This window comes from Manacus vitellinus, unplaced genomic scaffold (genome assembly GCF_001715985.3).
Source record: "Manacus vitellinus isolate BGI_N305 unplaced genomic scaffold, ASM171598v3 scaffold_42_pilon, whole genome shotgun sequence".
Classification (NCBI taxonomy): Eukaryota; Metazoa; Chordata; class Aves; order Passeriformes; family Pipridae; genus Manacus; species Manacus vitellinus.
Window position 1 is genome coordinate 1,729,930 of NW_021940553.1, and position 21,384 is coordinate 1,751,313.

Genomic DNA, 21,384 nt, shown 5'->3' on the forward strand with positions numbered 1-21,384 from the left:
AAGTGGTGCAGTCACTGTCCCTGAAAGTGTTCAAAAAGCTGTGGCACTTGGGGACATGGGTTAGTGGTGGCCTTGGCAGTGCTAGGGGAATGTTTGGACTCCATGATTTTAGAGGGCTTTTCTAGCCTAAATGATTCTGTGATTCCATGCCACACTGTTGGTTTGTTCCTCTTGCTCAGTGGGTGAAGCTGGACTTCAGTGATCTTAGCAGTGCTGACACTAATTATAAAATGAAGAAAGCTACTCAAGAAATGCATGTTTTTGTTAACACATTGCTTCAAATGGTGATGGAAGGGAGAAACAGCCACTGTTGATTTGTAAATAGATATACAAGCTGCTCATCACTTCTTTTGATGTGTGCCATCCAATTTATTGTGCTATATTTATCACATCACGTTCCTTTGGCGACTGCAGCAAAGGGTTACACAGAGAAAGCATTCAGGACACACTGAGTTTATTGCTAAGTTCTGTTTAATGTAATTTAGCAACAGAGTGGAGGAGGAGAACAAGTGTTGTGTGGTCACCAGCTCTCCTCTGTGCTCTATACAGATCTGCAGAGAGGTCTCTCACACTTTTATCACAGATGATATCAGCTCCAAAATCACCTCATCTGCACCCTGCACCCACCGATCTTCCCCAGGCGAGGCTTTGATTAATAAGACAGATATTTTTAATTCCTCCTCACCACTCAAATGAACTTGGGTTTCTGGCATAAAACATTTGGAGGAGAGTTTTGAAATTGCCAGTAGCAATTTCATGTCTTGTGATCTGGAGGGAGATGCAAACCACACGACCGAGAGAAGGCGACGCTGAACCCTCCTTGGAGCTGTGGTGGATCTTGCCTGCTTGCCTCCCAGCATTTTCCATATCTGCAAACGACCACGTGAAACACAAATTTTCAAAAGTTTAGATAATTTTTAGCATTTGTCAGATAAGTGTACAAGACTGGAAAAGAGAAGGCTCCAGGTCACCTAACCAGGGCCTCCCAGTACCTGAAGGGAGCTACAAGAAAGGTGGAAAGGGACTATTTACAAGAGCAGGTGATAAGACAAGGGGGAATGACTTCAGACTGAAAGAGGATGGGTTTAGATTAGATATTAGGAAGAAATTTTTCCCTGTGATGGTGGTGAGGCCCTGGCACAGGTTGCTCAGAGAAGCTGTGGCTGCCCCATCCCTGGAACTGTCCAAGGTCAGCTTGGACAGGGCTTGGAGAAACCTGTTCTAGTGAAAGGTGTCCTGTCCATGGCTGGGGGTGGGAACAAGATGGTCTTTAAAGTCCTTTCCAACTCAGGCCATTCTGTGATTCTATGAACTATCAGCTTGTGTGGCAGAACAAGCCAATACCAAATTAGTTGTGATACTAAAGTGTTGAGTATTTTCAGGAGCACTCGTTAATGTTTTTATGTAGGCACCAAAAATCTTCGTGCCTGGCTGTTAGACACCCCTCACCACACAGCTGTGCAGTCCTACCTGGAGGTGTCACGCCAAAACAGGGCCTTACAAATTGGAAATCAGTGATTAAATGCTGAGGATGGGGCTTTGCAAGGGATCCCACCAGCTCTTCATAGTCCCTGAACAGCTATCGACCTGCAGCAGGGCTGCCACTAGTCATTGGTATGGAAAATCAGTACCATAAAGCCATGAGTGCAAATAAGGATTCTGGAGCAAGCTCCTGCTGGTATCCGAAGGTTTAGACCCTTGCAAATGTCAGTTTTTGTTTGCAGATGTGTGTTTAGCAAGTGCAGGCACAGGGCTGGGGGGAGTGAGCACTTGTGTACACCCACGTCTCCCTCTGCCCAGGCAGGACCCTGCAGCCCCAAGCATATGCAGAATTCATTCTTGTTAGGCACACATGATCCATTTGGGATGGCTCAGTCCAGCTGGCAGCACCAAAAACAGCATTGAGGAACAGCTGTAGGTGCCAGGCTGCCAAAGGCATGGCACAGCTGATGCCTGTAAAACCCACACCCCAGAGCAGGAGCTGCAGCTTTTCAGCATTGCTGCTCTCCTCACACCCAAAATACTCAAATCTGAATGGAATGGCAAGTTCAGTTTTATAAGCTCAGTTTTATACCCTTAATTGCCTGTGGCTACCTTTTAGATTGAATGTTTGGGTTTGTTCTCAAACACAAAATATCTGAGAGTACCTGAAGAGAAACTGAACAGGACTTCACTGAGAAGCAGATGTTAAATGCAGATCAATATATTCAATTCTAGACATGTCCCCCCCCAGCCCATGTATCCCATCAGCATGGATTAAATTATCTGTAGCATCTAAGGTGTCCTTTCTGAGGAAAGCGTCCTTTCTGAGGAAAGTGTCCTTTCTGAGGAAAGTGACCTTTAGAGGATGCAGGACTAGAGCTTAGTCAGACTGGAATAATTAAAGAAGATTAGAGGATTTTTTTTTTCTTTTCAGTTTTTCTTTTCATTTTTCCCTTCTCCCTTTTCCTTCTTCCTTTTTCTCTTTTCCCTTTTCCCTTTCCTTCCTTAAGAAACTAATTGAGATTCATATGTCTTTATCCAAGCTTTTGGGTAGTTTTTCATTCCCTGGTTGCAGAAAGAGAACTGAGGAGCTGCCTTTGCTCACAGGTACAGCAATTCCCTCCACCGATGCATCAAATTCCCAGTTTCAGGACTGCATTGATATTTTAAGGATCATTAGTTTTGTTCCCATTTATATTTTGTTAAATATACATCTTCCAGGCCCTCTGCAAAGCTGTTTATCATCCTCTCCCCAAGAATTTGGACTAGTGTCTGAATACTGTTCCATTAAATGTTCCATTAAAATGGTAACAGTGCCTCAATCTGAATGGAAAGTGTAGGCAGAAAATAGTACTGAGCTGTAAGTGACTAAGCACAAGCAGGGAACCAGGACAAACCAGTATTTTATTCCTGCTTAGGTCAATCCCACAGCCTCAGGTGAGGTGGTTTATTCATCTGAATAGGAAACCAGAGACTTGTGGTGGGTTTGGTGTCAAGAACCTCTGACTGGTGCTGGGATGTGGTGATTTACTGGGGGTTTGTTTCTCTTTCAGCTGTCCAGGACATGCAGCCGGGGTATGAATTCCAGATTCACAATGTATTTTTGTCTGGTTAAGGCCTCTTCTTGGCTGACTATTGCTGCTCCAAGAAACATTTATTTATTCTCAATGCCTTTTGGGTGCAGATAGTACCCCAGGCATTGTCAGAGGGGTTTTTCTTCCTTGCTGGACACTGCTGTGCAACACGATGACACAGAATGGAAACACTTAAAGAAAGATTGAAAATAATAATTGTGCCTTTTGTTGATGGATTTACACGTACTCCAAGACACACTAGACACATATCACAAAGTACTTGTGCATTGTTGCTGTAATTGAATGTGGTTATTGGAAAATAGGTCTTTTTGGCACTTTGCCCTCTGATGTTCAGACCTGCTGTATTTTTCAGCATTAGTTTGTTGCTCTCCACTTTTCATCTGTATCGTAGTAGTGTCTCATTCAGACTTTCTCTGTGAACTCTCAGTGCTAATTAGGGCATATTTGTAAAGAAGGAAGAGGTGTGAGATGGGAAAGTCATAGGTTATATAAATTAATTTTATTAATTAATTATTTTTTAAGGTGCTATTTGGATAGTACAACTATATATATGTATGTGTATATATATATAAATCTGTATATCTCAAATGCTTAAATTGGGGAGTTATGATTAATTCATAGAATCATAGAGTCTTAGAATGGTTTGGGCTGGAAGGGACCTTAAAGATCACCTATTTCCAACCCCTACCACGGGCAGGGACACCTTCCACCAGACCAGGTTGCTCCAAACCCCATCCAACAAATTCGTAACAGCATCTAACAATGCACACGTAAATACAAGCAACACACATAACTTATATTTATAACAGGCTTCTGACAGGCACCAGTCCCTGCTTATGCCAAGCTTCAACTTGAAACAGAGCTAGAAATCAACTCCCAGGAGCAAAATATGCTGGTTTCCTCATCGGAGAGCTGCCAAGGGCACAGTGTCACCCCCCCCAGCTTGCAGTCGGTGTGTCCATCGTGGGGTGTCTGTCCCTGCTCACAGTACCACCCTGTCCTCACCTGCTGGATTTGCTGCCTTGGGGGCAAGCAGTTTTGAAACGTGTCATTGTCGGTGTGTTTTTCCCTGGGAAAACAACTCAGCCTTTCCCCAGGGACAGACTGTGAGAAATGCCTTGCCTTGCTTGTGCCAGGGAACGTCCAGGATCCAACGCCTGCAGTGCCCTCAGGCCAAGGATGCTGGGTGTGTATATGCAAAAAAAAAAAAAAAAAAAAAAAAAAAAAGAATATTTGGTGAAATTGCTCTTCTTCCTGCCTGGTTATTGGGGGCTGGGGCTGGCAGCAAGGAGAGCATCTCTCCTTGGCCTTGGTTCTTGTGATGCCTAGATGACTGGAAGAAAGTGGGGATTCTTGTTAGAGTCTGGTGACATAGAATCACAGAATCACAGAACAGTTTGGGTTGGAAGGGACCTTAAAGGTCATCTTGTTCCACCCCCTGCCAAGGGCAGGGACACTTTCCACTAGACCAGGTTACTCCAAGCCCTGTCCAACCTGGCTTTGGACACTTCCAGGGATGTGGCAGCCACAGCTCTCTGGGTAACCTTTTCCAGGGCCTCACCACCCTCACAACTAAGAATTTCATCCCAATATCCCATCTAACCCTGCCCACTGTCAGTAGGAAGCCATCCCCCCTTGTCCTGTCCCTCCAGACCCTTGTCCAAAGTCGCTGCTGAGCTTTATTATAGGCACTCTTCAGGTACCAGAAGGCTGCAATTAGGTCATCTCAGAGCCTTCTCTTCTCCAGGCCGAACTATCCCAATTCTTTCAGCCTTTCCTCATAGGAGAGCTGTTCCGTCCCTCTAATCACAGACATGATGGGCAGCAGGGAATTGCTTCCCGTTGCATTCTGCAGATGTGTTGCTCTACCATACACTTCGTTCAGTGCTGCAGATAAAATCAATTCCATATTTTACCCAGGCTGTGTTATACACTTCCCATTGGACAGCAGTGCCTAATGTTCTTGTCAATAGTTGTGATTCAGAGACATGGCATGTCCTGGCAGGCCCTTCTTGCCTCTGAAAGATGATGAAAGAAATGGAACAGGTTTCTCCTGCTAATGTTTCTCTCCCCTGAGGCACAGTGTTTTCCTCCAACACAATTTAAACTTGAATAACAAAGATGTCGATTTTATTTTAAGCTAATTCTACTTTGCTGTTGCAGCAAAGAACTGAGATGGTTTTCCTGGTGGTGCTCAGGCAAAAGCACTTTTAAGTGATAGCTGGAGCACCAGATGAATCAAGTTTGGCTTCCTATACTGCACAAGAATGAAATGTTGATTTTGCAATAGCTGATGAAGTGAAACAAACTCCAAACCACAGCTACTCTGCCTGTGGTAATGGGCAGGACAGTGTTCACCTTTGGATTTGTATTTTAAGAACTAAATGATGTTTCAGAGCTCAAAATAATGAAATTTGTGTGTATTAGCAGTAAGTTTGCAGGAAACTTCCCTAATCCATGTCTGTGACTTGCCTCAAAATGCAAGATACTCTTAATTCTGCAATTCTTCATATAATCTATGAATAGCAAGATGTGTAACAGTGTGCAACTGGTCTAAATACTTGTGGAAAAAAATCCCTCTCTTTTACTTTGAATAATTAATTTGGCATCCATGCCAGACTCAAAAGCTGCTTTCCATACAGCATATAAAAAGCAAGCAATCTCTGTTAATGTGGGAGGCCCAAATCTGCTCACAGTTTTGCCGGTACGAATCCAAAGCCATTGTGCTCAAGTCAATGGAGTTAGCCAGGATTTGCCCCAGAGTGAATGAGAGGAGAATTTGACTCATTTTTTTATATGACAAGAGATTATTGCCCGAACTGTGGCTTGCTAAAAACAAACAGGCTCCGATTTCAGAGGCCCATCTTCATGGTGGGCAAAGGGTCCTGATTTAACTGTAACCATAATAAGTATTTAACTGGTGTGTTCACATGCATAGAGCATCTTTTTGGCAAACATAACCCGTAACAGTCAGCACAGACCCTTAAAAGCTTCCAAGTATCTTGCATAAATGTCAAGGTGCTCTTCAGGTGCTCCAAGACAAACACACTCTGAAGTGCTTCAGTAGGAGCCAGAGTGATTGGTGCTTTGCATGAATCAACATGAAGTGAATATTGAGAATAATCAGTGAATTCCCAACTGGAAGTGCAGTGAAGTGCAAACAGCCATTACTGCTGCTGAACTAAATGCATCCTGCTACAGAGATGCATCCGACAGTAGCTCTGAGAGCCATGGCTTCAAAGCAGTTGGTGTTGATTCGGGTTTATATTTAAGATGAATAACAGAATGGGTGAGGCTGGAAGGGACCACAGTGGGTCATCTGGTCCCACCTCCCTGCTCAAGCAGGGCCATCTAAGAGCACATGGCACGGGATTGTGTCCAGATGGTTCTGGAATATCACCAGTGAAGAGACTCCACACCCTCGCTGGGAAGCCTGTTTAGTGCTCTGTTACTGCACAGGAAAGAAGTTCTTCCTCATGTTCAGGTGGAACTTCCTGGGCATCAGTTTCTCCCTGCTGCCTCTTCTCCCATTGCTTGGCACCACCAAGGAGAGCCTGGTCCATCCTCTGATACTCTCCCTTCAGAAACCTGTGTTTTCTGCTTTCCCTCTTCCTTATCAAACTCTTCCATGACTTCTTGCTAACTTTTCTGTCTTATTCCATCTGCTTAATCATTCCTGTGGCATAACCCTCATTTTTTTTCCTACCAAGAGCAGTTAAGGCACCATCATGAGCTCCAGCTCAGTTCTCCGTATGAGAAGTGTGAGAACAGGACTTGTAGTCACTGCCATAATTGGTGCTGAGCAGTTCCATGTTGTTGAAGTCAGGAAAACCTGAATTTATCAGCCAAAGCACTCTTCTGCCCTGGAGATATTCCTTCCTTATGCAGCTAAGGGAATTTTGCTTGCTCTTGGCTAAAGGATCTCAGTCTCCACTTGTCAGTCTCTACAGCTTTACAATAATTTTGGCAGTCATTTTGAAGCATTTCTCCATTGAATGGATGAATTTATAGTTTCAGCTCTTTCTGCAAGGCAGGGAAATGGATGTAACTTCTTCCAGCAATGCTGCAATGTAACTCAATACTGATTTTATGCTGTCTGTATCTTGCACTTGAAATGACCATTTTTGAGTGCTTATTTTCGGCAAAGAAACCAGTGTCTGTAATTTCCTTTATTGAGCTTGTATATGCCTGAGAAAAGCAGTAACAGAATTGCAGTGCATAGTAAATCAGCCCTGTTTAGCTTGCTGAAGCTTTCACTGGTTTCTGCAGTCTTTGTGCTCAATAGCTGAACAGTGCAGTCAGATGGGGATTCAATATCTACCAGAGGAGATAAGTGAACTAAATTCCACTTGATAGAGATAATATTTGGAACAAAAGGGTCTGTATCAGTAACTGTATTAAAGCTTTGTATTGACTCTGCCTGGTCCATTGGGAGGAAAGCCAGATTTAGAGACTGGGCTGAAAGTCAAGTGCTCCCATATTAACACTTTAGATTACTGTAACCTGGCCATGTTCTGAGCACTCAGAATAGACTTACCTTGACCTTGGGGTGGGGTTATTTGCCATTTAAAAGCACATAAATGTAGGTGTACTCCTGTGAGCAGTGGCCCATGCAGGAAAATGATATTCAGACTGGGATCCAGTACTCTCTCTTTTGTTTGCTGGCCACTCTTTGGGCCTCTTCTACCCATGGTATGTGATAAACTCAGCCAACACTGTTAGGAAAAGCATAAAGGAGTAGCAGGGTTCATAGAATGATTTGGGTTGGAAGGGACCTCTAAGACCATCTAATTCCAACTCTCTGTCATGGACAGGGATAACCCAGAGCCAGGAACCTGGAGCCAGGTTGCTCCAAGCCCCATGGCAGGAGCATCTTAATTTGGCCTAATGAGCTGACCACACAGCAGCTTGAGTGAAGACCTTTGGGGCATCCTCTCCATGTCTGAAGGGAGGTTGATGACCAGAGCCAATATATGACATGGAGAAACCATGGTAATGTCATGGTTTGCATTTTGTGTTCGACCAGGAAGGAAATAGGGGCACTGTGGGTGCAAAGCTATCCACCCATGGAGAGGGTAAGATCTCTGCCAAAGTACCTCTCAGTGTGTAAGAACAGCAGGAATACAAGGAGTTGTTTTTTACATCATGGGAGACAAAAGGTATTTGCAAAGCTCTGAAGGAAGTTCATGTTTCAATACTTGCAGGCTAAGGTGGGGAAACCATGATCTCTTGAGGTGTGCAGCTGATAGAACACTGCAGTGTCTGCTTAGAACTGGGGTCTCAGCTGACTCTGTGGAGGAGATGTCAATGGGATTGAACCATCCCTCCCAAACTCCACTTTGAGGGCAGATCGTTCTGAGGAGACAAAAGTTTCCCTGCTATAACCCTCAATGATGTCAAACATCTAAAAGCAAAGCCACTACATACTGAGGAACAACCTCATGGGGTGGTTAAGAAATGTCACTTATCTATGGTTCTTGTTGGCTTATGTCATGGATGCTGTTCCCAGCAAAGGGGCTTGGGGTACAAAATGTTGACCTTCATCCCAACACAGTGTCCTTTTCTGCCTGCTGGGTCCTCAAGCTGCAGAGATGCTCTGAGCAAATACGATCCCCATAAGATCTCAGGGGCTGATCAAAAACAAAAGACATTCAAAGAAAGGAAACAATCCCAAATCCAGACCACTGAACATTCATGCCTTCGAAGGAAATGGTTAAATAAGCTACATTTGTCTCCAGGTGCCTTTTCCAGAAAGAGTTAATACCAATATTAATATTATAGTCTTATTCTGTTCCTGCAAAGGAAATTATGGGCCCTGCATCCATGACATCACTGGAAAGCTGTAACATCATTTGTTTGCACAGCTGGCAAGCCAGCTGTAGTGCTGGGTACTACAGGGGTAGCAGGGCCTTTTCCCCCACCTCCCCGGGTGCAATGTGACACTTGTCACATGCAGTGATGTGCTGGTGTCACCAACCCAGACCCTCCTTTTCCCCCTCAGTGCAAAGTTAATTAAAATGGAGCTAACTGCAGCATATGCTTGGTAATGACAGGTGCTAATGGAGCAGGGCTCAGCACATCTGTCCCAGTAAAATCTGCTTATCCGTGTGCTACCTGCTCACTGTGCTGCCTGGAGGCTGAGTCTGGGGTCGTGAACCTAAAGTGCAAAGTTGTATGTGCTCATGGGTTGTGGGCTTTTTCAAACTGTGAGACTCCCTCTGTGGAAATCAGATGAGGGGCTTGATTTTTGTGGGGGGAAAACTGTGGCTTGTTGATGGTGTCATCTTAGACAATTTTCTTGTATCCCATCACCTCACTTGTTTGGAGTTGGAAAGTTGAAGTAGATCAATCTGACTTAAAACTTTTGTAACAAAATTAAGGTTAGGTGTATAGATGAGGTGATGTCAATACCTGTAGAGATGCAGCAGACCAGTTCAGGAATGGGTTTCACTTGATAGGCAGATATAACATGACAGACTCTGCTTGCACATATAACGTGTTAAGTCCTAGCATTTCTCTCGCAGTAAAAAAAAACCCAACTCATTAGAAAATCTGCTTGAACTTTTGAAAGGTTTCTGAGAACTTATAGAGTGTTGTGACGGCTGATTTTTCTGCCTTTTCACAGGAAAAATGCTTTCAGCCACATGCTGGCCTGCCAGTATGAAGCAGAGCACAACTTGACCTTGCCCCTGAAAACAGAGACAGGGTCACATTTTGCTGAGCCTCTGTGGGGAAAGGAGGAAGGATGCCTTAAAGGCTCTTTCCCCAAATCAAAGCTTAGAATTACTGAGTCATTAGGGTTGGAAAAGACCTCCAAGGTCATCGAGTCCAACCTGTGATTGGTCAATCACCTTGTCAGCAGGACCAGAGCACTGAGTGCCACGTCCAGTTGTTGAATCTTGGAGAGGGATGCTGGGCAGAGAGGGACTGAGTTAGGACAGACTTTGCTGCATGTTTTGCTGCAGGCATTGAGTCTTGCTCATCTGTAGCTACCACTCTGGCAGTGCCTGTAGGATGCTCTGACAGTGGTAAGTACTTCCACGGTACGGGTAAGTCGTAATGCTCTTTGAGATGATCAGACATAAAAGGCTGCTATAAATGAGTGCAGCAATATTATAATGTGAGCTCCCTGTTTCCAGAGCAGAGTCAATACAGCTGAAAACCACGGAGTGAAGGGTGCTGACTCACCGGGGCAGGGTGGATTACAAATCTCCCTCCTGTTAATGGCTAATGCAAACACATCGTCTGTCTCTCCCTGCTATGCCAAACATCTCCCGTTGGCATGTGGGAATGCTAACAGGAGGAAGGTGAAATGAAAACACTGTTCATACATATCACTCATGTGCAAGCTGTGGATTTCTTTTTTTTTTTTTTTTTTTTTGAAAACAAGTCTCCTCTTCCTGTAAATGAAATACGCCAAGCCAAAGGATTCTTAAAATGTTGCCGAGCACACATCACAACTTACTGTGTTTATTACAATAATGTCCCCCCTTTCCATCCTATTTACATCAATGGAAAGGTGAGGTTAGCAAAATATTGCCTTTTTTTTTTTTCTGACTCAATGCAATACAGCTGCTGGAAATGAGGAATACTTTTCAATCAGTTTTATGGGAGTGCCCTGGATTTTGCTCTGTCTCCATGCTTTTTGGTTGAAACAGTGATTAAATTTCTTCTTGGTGCTGCTTTGAGGGAAGAGCTGTTAGTGGGGAAAACCATGTGATGCTCAGACCAGAGTTCCAATACATTTTTTGTCTCTTTTGAATATATATAGAATACCTATGTGAATAAAATAGACATGAGATGTAGTAAAGGAAAGATGGGTGCTAACAAAATGTGTAACAGTTCTAATGCACTCACAAAGGACATTTTTACAGCATTAGTTCTGAGAAATCACATACTTAGCAGTCAGGCTGTGCAGGATGAAATGAAGAAAGTTAAGCCTGTCCTCCATTTTATAGGTCTGAGGCTGAAATATTGTTATTAGCTAATGTCCTTCATGTTGTCTGAAGCCAAAAAGGGCCATGAGGATGCTGTTTTGGCCACAGGCAAAGTGTTACAGTTTCTTCCAGTTTCTTCTGTATTGAGCCAACCAAGACATGTCCTTCACAAAGGTAACCTGTTTTCAAGCCTCAAGTCTTGTTCTAACTTCACTCATCATCCTGTCTAAGAGATATGTGTCTGACTGTAATTTGAATCTGTCTAATGCTACCTTCTGGCCATTGGATCTTGTCATGCCACTTGAGTAAAAGGCTCTTTTTGAGTAGTTTGTCTCTCAAGGAGATATATTTTTGTGTAAATAAAGTTGTCACTCAATCTAGTACTTGGAAAGATAAATAGATAGAGCTTTCGGACTTTAATTTAAGTGTTTTCCTACCTATTGTCAGGGGAGGTTTAGGCTGGATATCAGGAAAAGGTTCTTCCCCCAGAGGGTGGTCAGGCACTGAACAGGCAATGGTCACAGCACCAAGGCTGACAGAGCCCAAGAAGCCTTTGGACAATGCTCTCAGGAAGTGGGTGGGGTTTTGGGGTTGCCCTGTTTGCCCTGAACAGGAGGAGGAGTTGGACTCAACAGTCCTTGTGGGTCCCTTCCAACTGAGAACATTCTATGATTCTTCTCATGATTTACCATTTTGCCTTTGGTAAAGTCTCCAGAACAACTGAAATGAAAAATTTCTGGCTGTAGTGATGTCTCAGCTTTGATACAAATATCTTATCCGAGCAAACAGCAAAGTGTGCATTGCATTGACATGTGCATTAATGAAAAGTGGCTCAACAGCTTTAACACTTCACATAAATTCACCTGTAACATGTGCACATGCATTATGGTAGGGGAGGCAACGTTTTCACAGAGAAGTGTTTTATTTGCAGCAAAAATCTGTCCTTACCCAATCCCTCTCTGCCCATATAAAGCATCTCCATCAGTTTTGGTTTGATGTGCTGATTTTCAGCAGTCGGGTTGACCACGCCCTGCCCAAGAAATGGGTTTGTTTGGGTAGTGGGTGCACAGGCCCATCTCGGGGGTCTGTCTTCCAGATCAGGTTTGGGGATGACTTGTACCTATAACGTATAGGGTGAGGGCATTCTCCTCTTGTCTTGACCTTTCTTTTCTACTTCCACAGTTTATGAGGTGGTGACAGTGACAGGAGATGTCCGGGGAGCAGGAACAGACGCCAATGTCTTTGTTACTCTCTTTGGAGAACACGGGATTACTCCCAAGACCCACCTTACAAGCAAGTGAGTATCTGGAAAGAAATCTGTATCTTTGAGGCCTGTTCTTCAGGGACTATTACTGCATTTTGATGTAGCATAATATGATGCTGATGGATGCAGAGGGAATAAATCTAAAAGGTATTTTGAGATCACCAGGGAAATCTGAATTTTTGCCATTGCATGTTTCTTACCCAACCCCTTGCAAACCTGCATTCCCTTCTGTAGGTGGAAATCTATATTATATAACACTCACACTTGCAAGGTGTGGGGATATTTGCTTCTCATAAAGCTTATTTTAGGACCTCCCGGTTTAGGAGCTGAGAATATTCATTGCTTGTTGGAGTGGGCATGATGGGCTACATTCCCATGCCTAAATCCCACTGAGGTCTCCATGCTAGTCAGGTACAGACACAAATGTCCTTGAATGATTCTGAAGAGTAACTCAGTGAGTTTGAAGTAATGTTGATAGGTAACCACCCACACCCAGGCATAGGAAATCTGAGGCAAGCAGAAATGGAAGAATTAAAACTGACTCCTAATTTAGACTGCTTCCATCCTATCTGCTGTATGCCTTGCTGCCCACTGTTGTGGTTGAACATCACTGTGGTGGCCCTGTTCTATTTTCCTCCAGCTGATGCCAATGGCATCCTGTGGATGCAACTTCCTGCTTCGTAACACCATGCTGAACTTAGTGGAAGCAATATTTTATAATTTAAGAACCTATTAAGAGACTTTTGACTCTCTAAATAGCTTTTTTTTTATTATTTTTAATTTAAGAAGTGAGCATCAGGGCCAGCAGGTGCTCATTTCCCATAAAAGCAAGATGACTTTCAATAAAGTCCCAGCTCTGCATGTACTAATTTCTCCTTAGCCAGGCAATTGCACTAAGATAAAGCAGAAATCCCTTCTCCACAGGGTGTAAGAGAGGCTGTGTGTATCAGTTTTTTCAGTGTTCTTACTGTTTTGGTTTTCTTGAAAATATGTTTCAAAGTTATTGATCCTGTGCTAATGTCACACGGTAACCTCACATTTTCTCCATTTCTACAGCACCGACAAGAGGTACCTGCAGCTATTTTAAATTTTACCCTCAAAAGAGCTTCTCTTCCCAGTGAAACAACTCAAACATGAGAGTCTGTAAAGAAAATGATATGGGAATGGTAAAGAAAATACATGAAATTTCAGCCCTGTTTGCCATATTTTAAATTCAGAAATCAGAGCTAGGCAAAGGAGTTTTATTATCCAGAATCCCTAGAAACATCAGGGAGAGCTTCCTGATTGTGTATTATATATGTGTACAAAATGCTTTGTCTCTATTCTGTGGTTTTCATCCAAACCTCCCAACGAACTTACAAAATGAAGTTCTGTTTTCCTTGGCTTAACAGAGAAGGAAACCGAGGGAAGGAGGTAAAAGATGATGTGGAACCATAGCAGGTCAGTGACAGAGCTGGGAGCAGCAGCAGCTCTGCTGAGGAAAGAGCTTCTAGAACCCAAACCTGCCCCGTAGTGTTTGGCAAAGCCATCAAAGCAAGAGCTGCTTTCCAGGGAGTTTTCTTGTGGTCAGCATTTACATAAATAGCCATTTCACTGGGAAAGTGGTCATCTGCTTGTGGCTATGGAAAGAATCCAAATATTAACTTAAAAAAATATATATACATATATGTATACTGTATGCCCTTTAGAGAAGAAGTCAAGAGACCTCCATAACAGATTTCTCAATCAGCTGTGGCCTTAAACAAGCTACTGGTTGTACAGGCACTTTGGTTAATGCCTGCTCTTTCCTCCTGCTCTCACCGCTTTCACTTTGTGAAACAAAAAAAAGAAAGGACACGCAGGGATTATTTGAGGTTGCAGCAGCAGCGCTCTGAGCTTGTTCAGAGCTGGGTTAGCATTTTGGTCTTGGTCCCTGTTGCTGCAGAAAGCAGATGGCTGAGGTGTTGGTAAGCAAGGATGAAAGGCACGGGAAGGCAACCTTCTGCAGTTCAGGGCTCTCAAAAGTGGTCCCATAGGAGGTGACCGCTAGAACTGCAGTACAGCTTTCCACAGGGGGTTTCCCAAACATCAGCAAAATTTCTGTGTCTCTAAGCAAAGTCTGGCACATTGCAGCGCTTGAGGAACAGCAAGAAAAAAGGTAGTCCGGAAGTAGAAGTGTCTGCAGACAAGCTTATTTGACAGTCTTGTCTCATAAATATGATGCAAACCATAAAGTAGTCAGTTTGCCCCCCCAAAACTTGTTGTGGAGATTTGTTAATATGGCAAAAGGATGGAATCTCATGCATCTTTCAACTAAATGTTTACACGAGTTCACCTATGACTGCAAATGCATGACATTTTATGGGAGCTTACATTTCCTCATGTATGACAGACAGCTAAAATATCATGCATTGCCTAAAGATGGTACTACCATTTCAGCTTCTGGTTAGAATAGGTTTTTCTCATTTCTTTCGTGACTGTGTGCTGGTAGTGAAATACATGACATTTCAGGTCTTTGTGTCGTGCGTGGTAAAGGGAAGACATGAATTATTATGTGTTTCTAACATTGGCCAGCAATAAGGTAACTGTGAAAGGCACAAATCTTTGTCCTGACTTGTCAGGAGGAACATCAGTTCTGGAAGTGGCAGCACTCAAAACATGCTCACCTAAAAGGGGCCTACAAGAAAGGGCATGGAGTGAGAGGACAAGGGGGATTGGCTTTAAATTACAGAGGGCAGGGTTGAATTAGGTATTAGGTAGAAATTCTTGACTATCAAGATGGTGAGGCCCTGGCAAAGGTTGCCCAGAGAAGCTGTGGCTGCCCCATCCCTGGAAGGGTTCAACGCCAGCTTGGATGGGTCTCAGAGGAACCCGGTCTAGTGAAAGGTGTCCCTGCCCATGGCAGGGGGTGAAACAAGATGAGCTTTAAGATCCCTTCCAACCCAAACCATTCTATGATTCTGTGATTTATTTAGGCAAGGAAGTTTAGTCAGGTAGTTTTTAGGGCCTGGGAGGGACTAGAATGACTCCACTTTTGCAGTCACCGTCTGTCATTTTGGGGGGATGGTAACATTGCTGCTGGAGGTGGTGGATGGGTGCTGGCGAAGTGCCTCTTGGGCCCAGCAGCTCTTGGAGAAATCCCTTTTCAAACCCAGCTCACACAATTCTCCAGTTCCCCACCTGCCACCCTGCACCAGCCACAGCTCAGCCAGAAGCTAAAAGCACTACCACAAATGAGTTTCTTTCCACTGGCTCCGTCACGGCTGAACACCAAGGCATTGCTCGGTGGCATTTTGGCAGCTTCCAAGACCTTTTCTACAGGCATGGACTGATTCTCTGGGGTCCAACACTGAACAAGGAGTGCTGATCCTCCACAGTATTTTATCTCTCCATGCTCATGTGCTTTCCAACAGGTTAAGGCTAAGGAACAAACGCAAAAGTCATCTGGGAGTGCCACCACCAGCTCATTCACAGCGTTTAGTCCAAATTTATATATTTCTTGCTAGTGCAAATGAAGCCACTTTTCAGTGGCAGGCTTACCTGGTCCAGCTTTTGACAACTGCAATTAATATTCATGGTGAGATTTTTCCTTTGAGGGGAAAAAAAAAAAGGGGAAAAAGAGAAGATTTAGCAGCTCTGGCAATCTGGAAGGAAGATGAGATAATTGGTGACAGCTGGCTTCTTACTGAATTTGAGGACTATACAATGGAATTTTTTTTTTTTTAATTTTTGATGCTGAATACTTTTAATTGGCAGTCTCTTCTACCTGGTCTTGGCTGGCTATACAGAGCTTTTCCTGTTCCTAATGCCAGCAAATACATGTGAATTGCAGAGTAAGTATGTGATGGTCTTTAGAGGATGGTAGTCTTTGTAGCTCTGATACAGTTAAGCCAACCCCAGCTGTAGAAGATCTGATTTTGTTGTTTAATGGCTCTGGGATAAGTAAATAAATAGAGGAAAGCAGGCTTATTTACTCTGAGTAGTTAATATAATAAGTTAGGAAGGGTTAGATAGTTGGTACAGAAGTTCAGGCTAGGAAGCAAATGAACCCCAAGTGCTGGGTGGGGGAAGGATTCTCACATTCCTGCCAAAGTGCTTCTTCAGAGATGAGCTGCAATGCTTTTCCTCTAATGCCACGGGATGTTTCCCATCTTAAAGCTGTTTATGTATCTAACTGTGCTCTGATTTACACCCATACAAACCTGCAGCACTTACAGTGTGCTCTGAAGACTTAATGATCTGGGACGGTGTGTTAAGTGACGGCACATTCCCTTCTGAAAAAGAGATTAGGTGGGATTTTTTTCCCCCCCCTCCCTCTGTTGCTCAGGCTTATTACCTAGCCTGTGTCTAGCATTTCAGGAACAAAATACCTGAGACAGCACTTAGATAGCAGCGTTGAACAACCCAAATACAGAAGCCTGTAGAATTGGCCTCTGTATAAATCCATCGGCACCTACGCAAGTAGCAGCTGGTGGTACAACTACAAGGAAGGTCAAGCCTTTGAGAGAAAAACAGCAAATTGCTTAAAATAGCCAGACTTTTTAGGGAATTCAGCTGCTAGACCTAGGTCCCTGCTGATCAAGTGTCAGCAGCGTTTTTCAGACTGTAAAACATGACTAGTTTTCCCCCACAGGATGAGTATAAGGTGTCTTCCTTGAAAAAACTCAACCATCCTGTCTTGCTCAAAATCCTGCCCCTATCCCAACTCACTAATGTAAGTTTTAAAAGTGCATGAGCTCATTCTTGTGAAAAATTTAAAAATATTTCTCCTTGGGAATGGGATGAAAATTTTCAGCAAATTCACCCCCAAGTTTGGCAAAGTGAATGCAACTCAAAATGTAATTTAATATCGGGAAATGATGAGGAAACTTTGCAGTCTTGTCACTGGCAGTGTTTGCTCTGTACACAGCTTCTCCAGAAAACAACCACCGAACCGCAGACAACAAAGACGTCGGGTTGGAACAAGATGATCTTTAAGGCCTCCTCCAACCCAGGCCATCCTAGAATTCTGTGATAAAGCATAGCCAAGATTACCTAGATTAAACACCACTGCTTTATTTTGTTTATGCATATCACACCACCAAAGATGAAAAACCGGTATTAAGATGCTGCTGCTCCTCGCAGTACAAAGTGAAGGAGCACTTACCTGATGTCTGTCATTAAGGCTGTCTAAATCTGTACCTGTAATGCTTATGGATAAGGCAGGGGCTGTTTCAGTGCACCTGTAAAGTTTCAGGGGAAGTTCAGACACAGGCTTCCATGGATTTGGGCTGTTGTCTGATTCCTGGGGGTCACCATGCTGCTACACCCCAGAGCAGTTCATCTCATCCAATCAAATCCTTTAAAAGTAGGACTATTTTTGCACTGATTTTTCTGCTTAAGCAGGATTTCTTCTGCTGGTCAATAATGTCCTTGGTACAGAGACATCCACAGTGGCTGTGCTTTTCTGCTGGTTTCTTTTCCATCTGGAGTGTTTTTGGACGTGTGCTGCCTCGTGGTATTTCCAGCCACCCGCTGACTGATGTTGTCAGCTCATGACAGCAGTCTTGGCTAAATATTTGCAGACCAAACTCCCTGGAGTATTTGTTGCTCCAAGAAGGAGGTTAATGATGCTGCTATTGGAGCTCTGTGTTAAGAGTAAATATGGTTTGAACGTATGGGTTTTTTTGCAGTTAGGCTGTTTGTAAATTTGCACAGGCCAGTGTCCTCTCTCCAGGAGTGATCGATAGTGGATGTGTAGGGAGGAACAGGGGGATGAGGCCAACACATTGTCAGCGTTTTTCAGATAGCTTTTGCATCTTCTGGCAAGCTGCCATCTTATCCAGAGCCTGATAACACAGATTCACCCAGCCTATAATGTACATTGGACAACCTGAGGATGAGCAAAGCTGTCTGTACTTCCAAGCCAGCAAAACAGCAGGGACTGCCTAGTGTTCATCCCTGCCACCTTTTCAGACGGTGCTGCCTGAGGGACAGAAGTGGAAATGCTGCATGAAAACAGGATGTGGAGAGAGCCCATTACAGCAATTGTAAATATATGGGGAGGGACAAGGGTTCATTCTGTGTTTTTGGGAAGAAATTTCATTTCCTTCCTGTCCTTCTCAATTCAGCTCTAACTCACCTCGAATCCTATGTTCAATTTTGGGCTCCTCATAACAAGAAAGGGAGGGTGTGGAGTAAGTCCAGAGAAAAGCAGTGTTGCTGGGGAAGGGTCTGGAGCAGCAGAAGTGTCTGAGGGAGCTGGAGGGGCTCATCCTGGAGAAAAGGAGGCTCAGGGGGGGACCTTCTGGCTCTCTCCAACTCCTTGACAGGAGGGTGGAGCCAGGTGGGGGTCAGGCTCTACTCCCAGAGAACAAGGGACAGGATGAAAGGAAATGGTCTTAAGCTGCACCAGGAGAGGTTTAGGTTAGATGTTGGGAATAATTTCTTCATGGAAAGGGTTGTCCAGACCTGGCACAGACTGCCCAGGGCAATGGTGGAGTCCCCATCCCTGGAGGGATTTAAAAGCCCTGTGGATGTGGCACATGGGGACATGGGTTAGTGATGGGCTTGCCAGTGCTGGGGGAATAACTGGACTTGATGATCTTAGAGGACTTTTTCCAACCCAAATGACATAATATCTCATTCTATGATACGTTAAAACTATGCTGCTCCCCCTGTAGTCCATGAGAAACTCACCTCCCGTGAGCTTTGGCTGAGGTGAACCCAATGGCATTTATTTTTTTCTAGAGAGTGGCAGGCTGCAGGATGGTTTTTGCTGTGCGACCTTCGAAATCATCCCCGATACCCAACTCCTCCTAATGCTGCTAAACATCAGTGGCAGGAGCAGGCAGACCTGTGGGCAGCGTTTCAGGGAGATGCAACCAAGAACTGACTCTTTCTAACGGTTTAATGGAGCATCTTTAAAATTTTGTTAGAACTGACATCCACAATAACACTTTGTGCTTCTGTGCAGCCCTTCATCCACAGTGCTTTTTCAGGCAGTTCTCTGTGTAAAAAGCATTTTCAGGTAAAACACCTAATGGAAAGGCAACTTAAATTATTGTTAAGCAGGGATTCAAAGCTAAATTGGTTTAGGTTACTCCATCACTGCTGAAGGTTGTTATTTTTATGCCTCTGCTGTGATCAGTACCCAGGTATTCCCCCTGTTCCAAAGAGCTCAGCAGTAGAAAGGGTGCTCTTAGCTGATCAGAATTGAAGACTATTTTCTACAAACACTCAAAATTTCCATTTCAAAGGTGACTTTCATTTAGGTGGTGGGATCTGCTCTTGTTAATTCAGCTTTATTTAAAAAAAAAGTGAATTACTAGTACAAATGTTTATTTTATGTACTTTTGCATATAAAACTGCATCATTGAGAATTTCTTGCCGTCAACACACCAAGTAGTAGCAAAACTCTCATAGCACTGGGTCTGTTGCCTGTGCCCATGGCCTGCAGAAGAGAGGGATGCAGTGATTTATAAATACTACACTTGAATATGCACCAGTTCTTGCGGTGATTTTGAGCAGCGTGACTTACCCAACCAGGGGACAAAGTGTTCTGAATCATTGTACATTTGCAGCTCTATGAGCAGTGCAGCCTTCAGGCAATTATTCAGCTGAAAGAATCTGAAAACAACTTCAGATACAAAAAAAAAAAAAAAAAAGAGAATTTCATATACTACTCTTCTATGAAGTTCCTTGGATGTTTCTTACAAAGCAATTGGAAAAAACGCTACAACAGACTATGAAGGAAATAGAGCTGTGAAGGCCAATCAAATATGTGAAATAACAAATCCAAGCAAAACATATTTCACTTGTTGCCTTGGCCTGGTATTTCAGATTAATGATAGTGCTCACATGAAATTCAGCAGATCCTTAGACTAACTAAGCTTATGGTCTAAGGTCCCTGGGTTTGAATCCAGTCAAGCCTGAATGTTGGAAATTTAGTGCTGCAATTTCCAAGTCAGGTTTTTTCCTGCTTTATTTGTCACTGGGCTGTTCAAGGCAGTGTGCTGCGCTGTTTTGTGTAATGAGCTCCTTACAGTAATCAGGCTGTGAACGTCTTATCCCAGCCCCAGCCTGGACCAGACTCTGACATGGCCCAGCTGTAATTGCCCTTTTTCTCTCACTCTTACTTTTTTTTAGGCTAAATTTCAGTATAGCCACTCACTGTGAGATATTCCCTCACTCACTCTCTCCCCATGTAATTGGCAATACTAAAACACGCTAGAAGGAAGGATTGGATTTTTTTTTTTTCTGTACTGTTGATGTTGCAGGTCCATCTCAAGGGAAGAGACTTGTCAAATTCTTCCTACCTTTCGACAGCAAGACTTCCCAGGGGTTTGAGTCCTGGACTATGTCACATTTTCCAATGCATCTCCAAGCTATTTCAGGGTGCACAAAGCATCTGCTCAGTGAGCACTTTTCAGATGCACTCCAAAAGGAGGTTTCCTCCCCACCATCCGTCCCAGCAACCAAAGGAGCCCAGCACAGCGGTGGGACTGTCACAAACCAGCAGCCACTGCTGCACTGAAAGCTTGGGGCTGATTATTCTCACTTAATACTCCTGTGCCATCTCAGTGGCAGCCTGCAGCACTGCATCGATCTCGGGAGCCAATGCGGGGAGAAGCTGCTGTCATTATGATGCTCATTCAAGCCTGACAGACTAATTGCCTCGCACTCACTGGCTGTTTTCTCTCCGACAGCCAGGCTGGGGGAGGCTGAGCCGGGTTTAATTGTCTCTCGCAAGGTTAACCATTTTAGCCTTTCCATACTTGGGCGATGCTCCTGGCATGGTGTTTGAAACAGCAGAATGGAACAGGAGGAGGAGGAGGAGGAGGAAGGCTGGGCATGGGGGTGTGGGGAACACAAAATAACCTGTAAACAAGGCACACGTGACGTGGAGCAAAACCGAACCTCCTTGGTGGGAGTATTAATATTCATTAACTTTCTGAGCACAAGCCTCTTGTCACTGCGGCTTTTTGCTGCTGAAGTGCTGTGGCTTTTTGTTCATTTTAATGTGACTTCTGGATTTTGCTGTGTTTAATCATCCGTAGCCGTGCTTAGCAGCCCAGGGAGGGCAGGTGGGAGAGGCTGCGTCTTCAGAGCAAGGTTGGGCTTTGCTTTGATGTTATTCATAGTGTTT

The 21,384-nt window shown here is 44.0% G+C and overlaps 1 protein-coding gene across 1 annotated transcript in view; it reads left to right on the plus strand.

Annotated features, from left to right (window-relative positions):
* LOXHD1 (lipoxygenase homology domains 1) overlaps positions 1-21,384 on the plus strand; it is a 152,649-nt gene that overhangs the window by 4,186 nt on the left and 127,079 nt on the right. The window contains exons 2-3 of the mRNA XM_018078765.3: positions 12,197-12,311; positions 13,335-13,346. Of these exons, the coding sequence (XP_017934254.2) occupies positions 12,197-12,311; positions 13,335-13,346 (127 nt within the window). The remainder of the gene's footprint in view (positions 1-12,196; positions 12,312-13,334; positions 13,347-21,384) is intronic.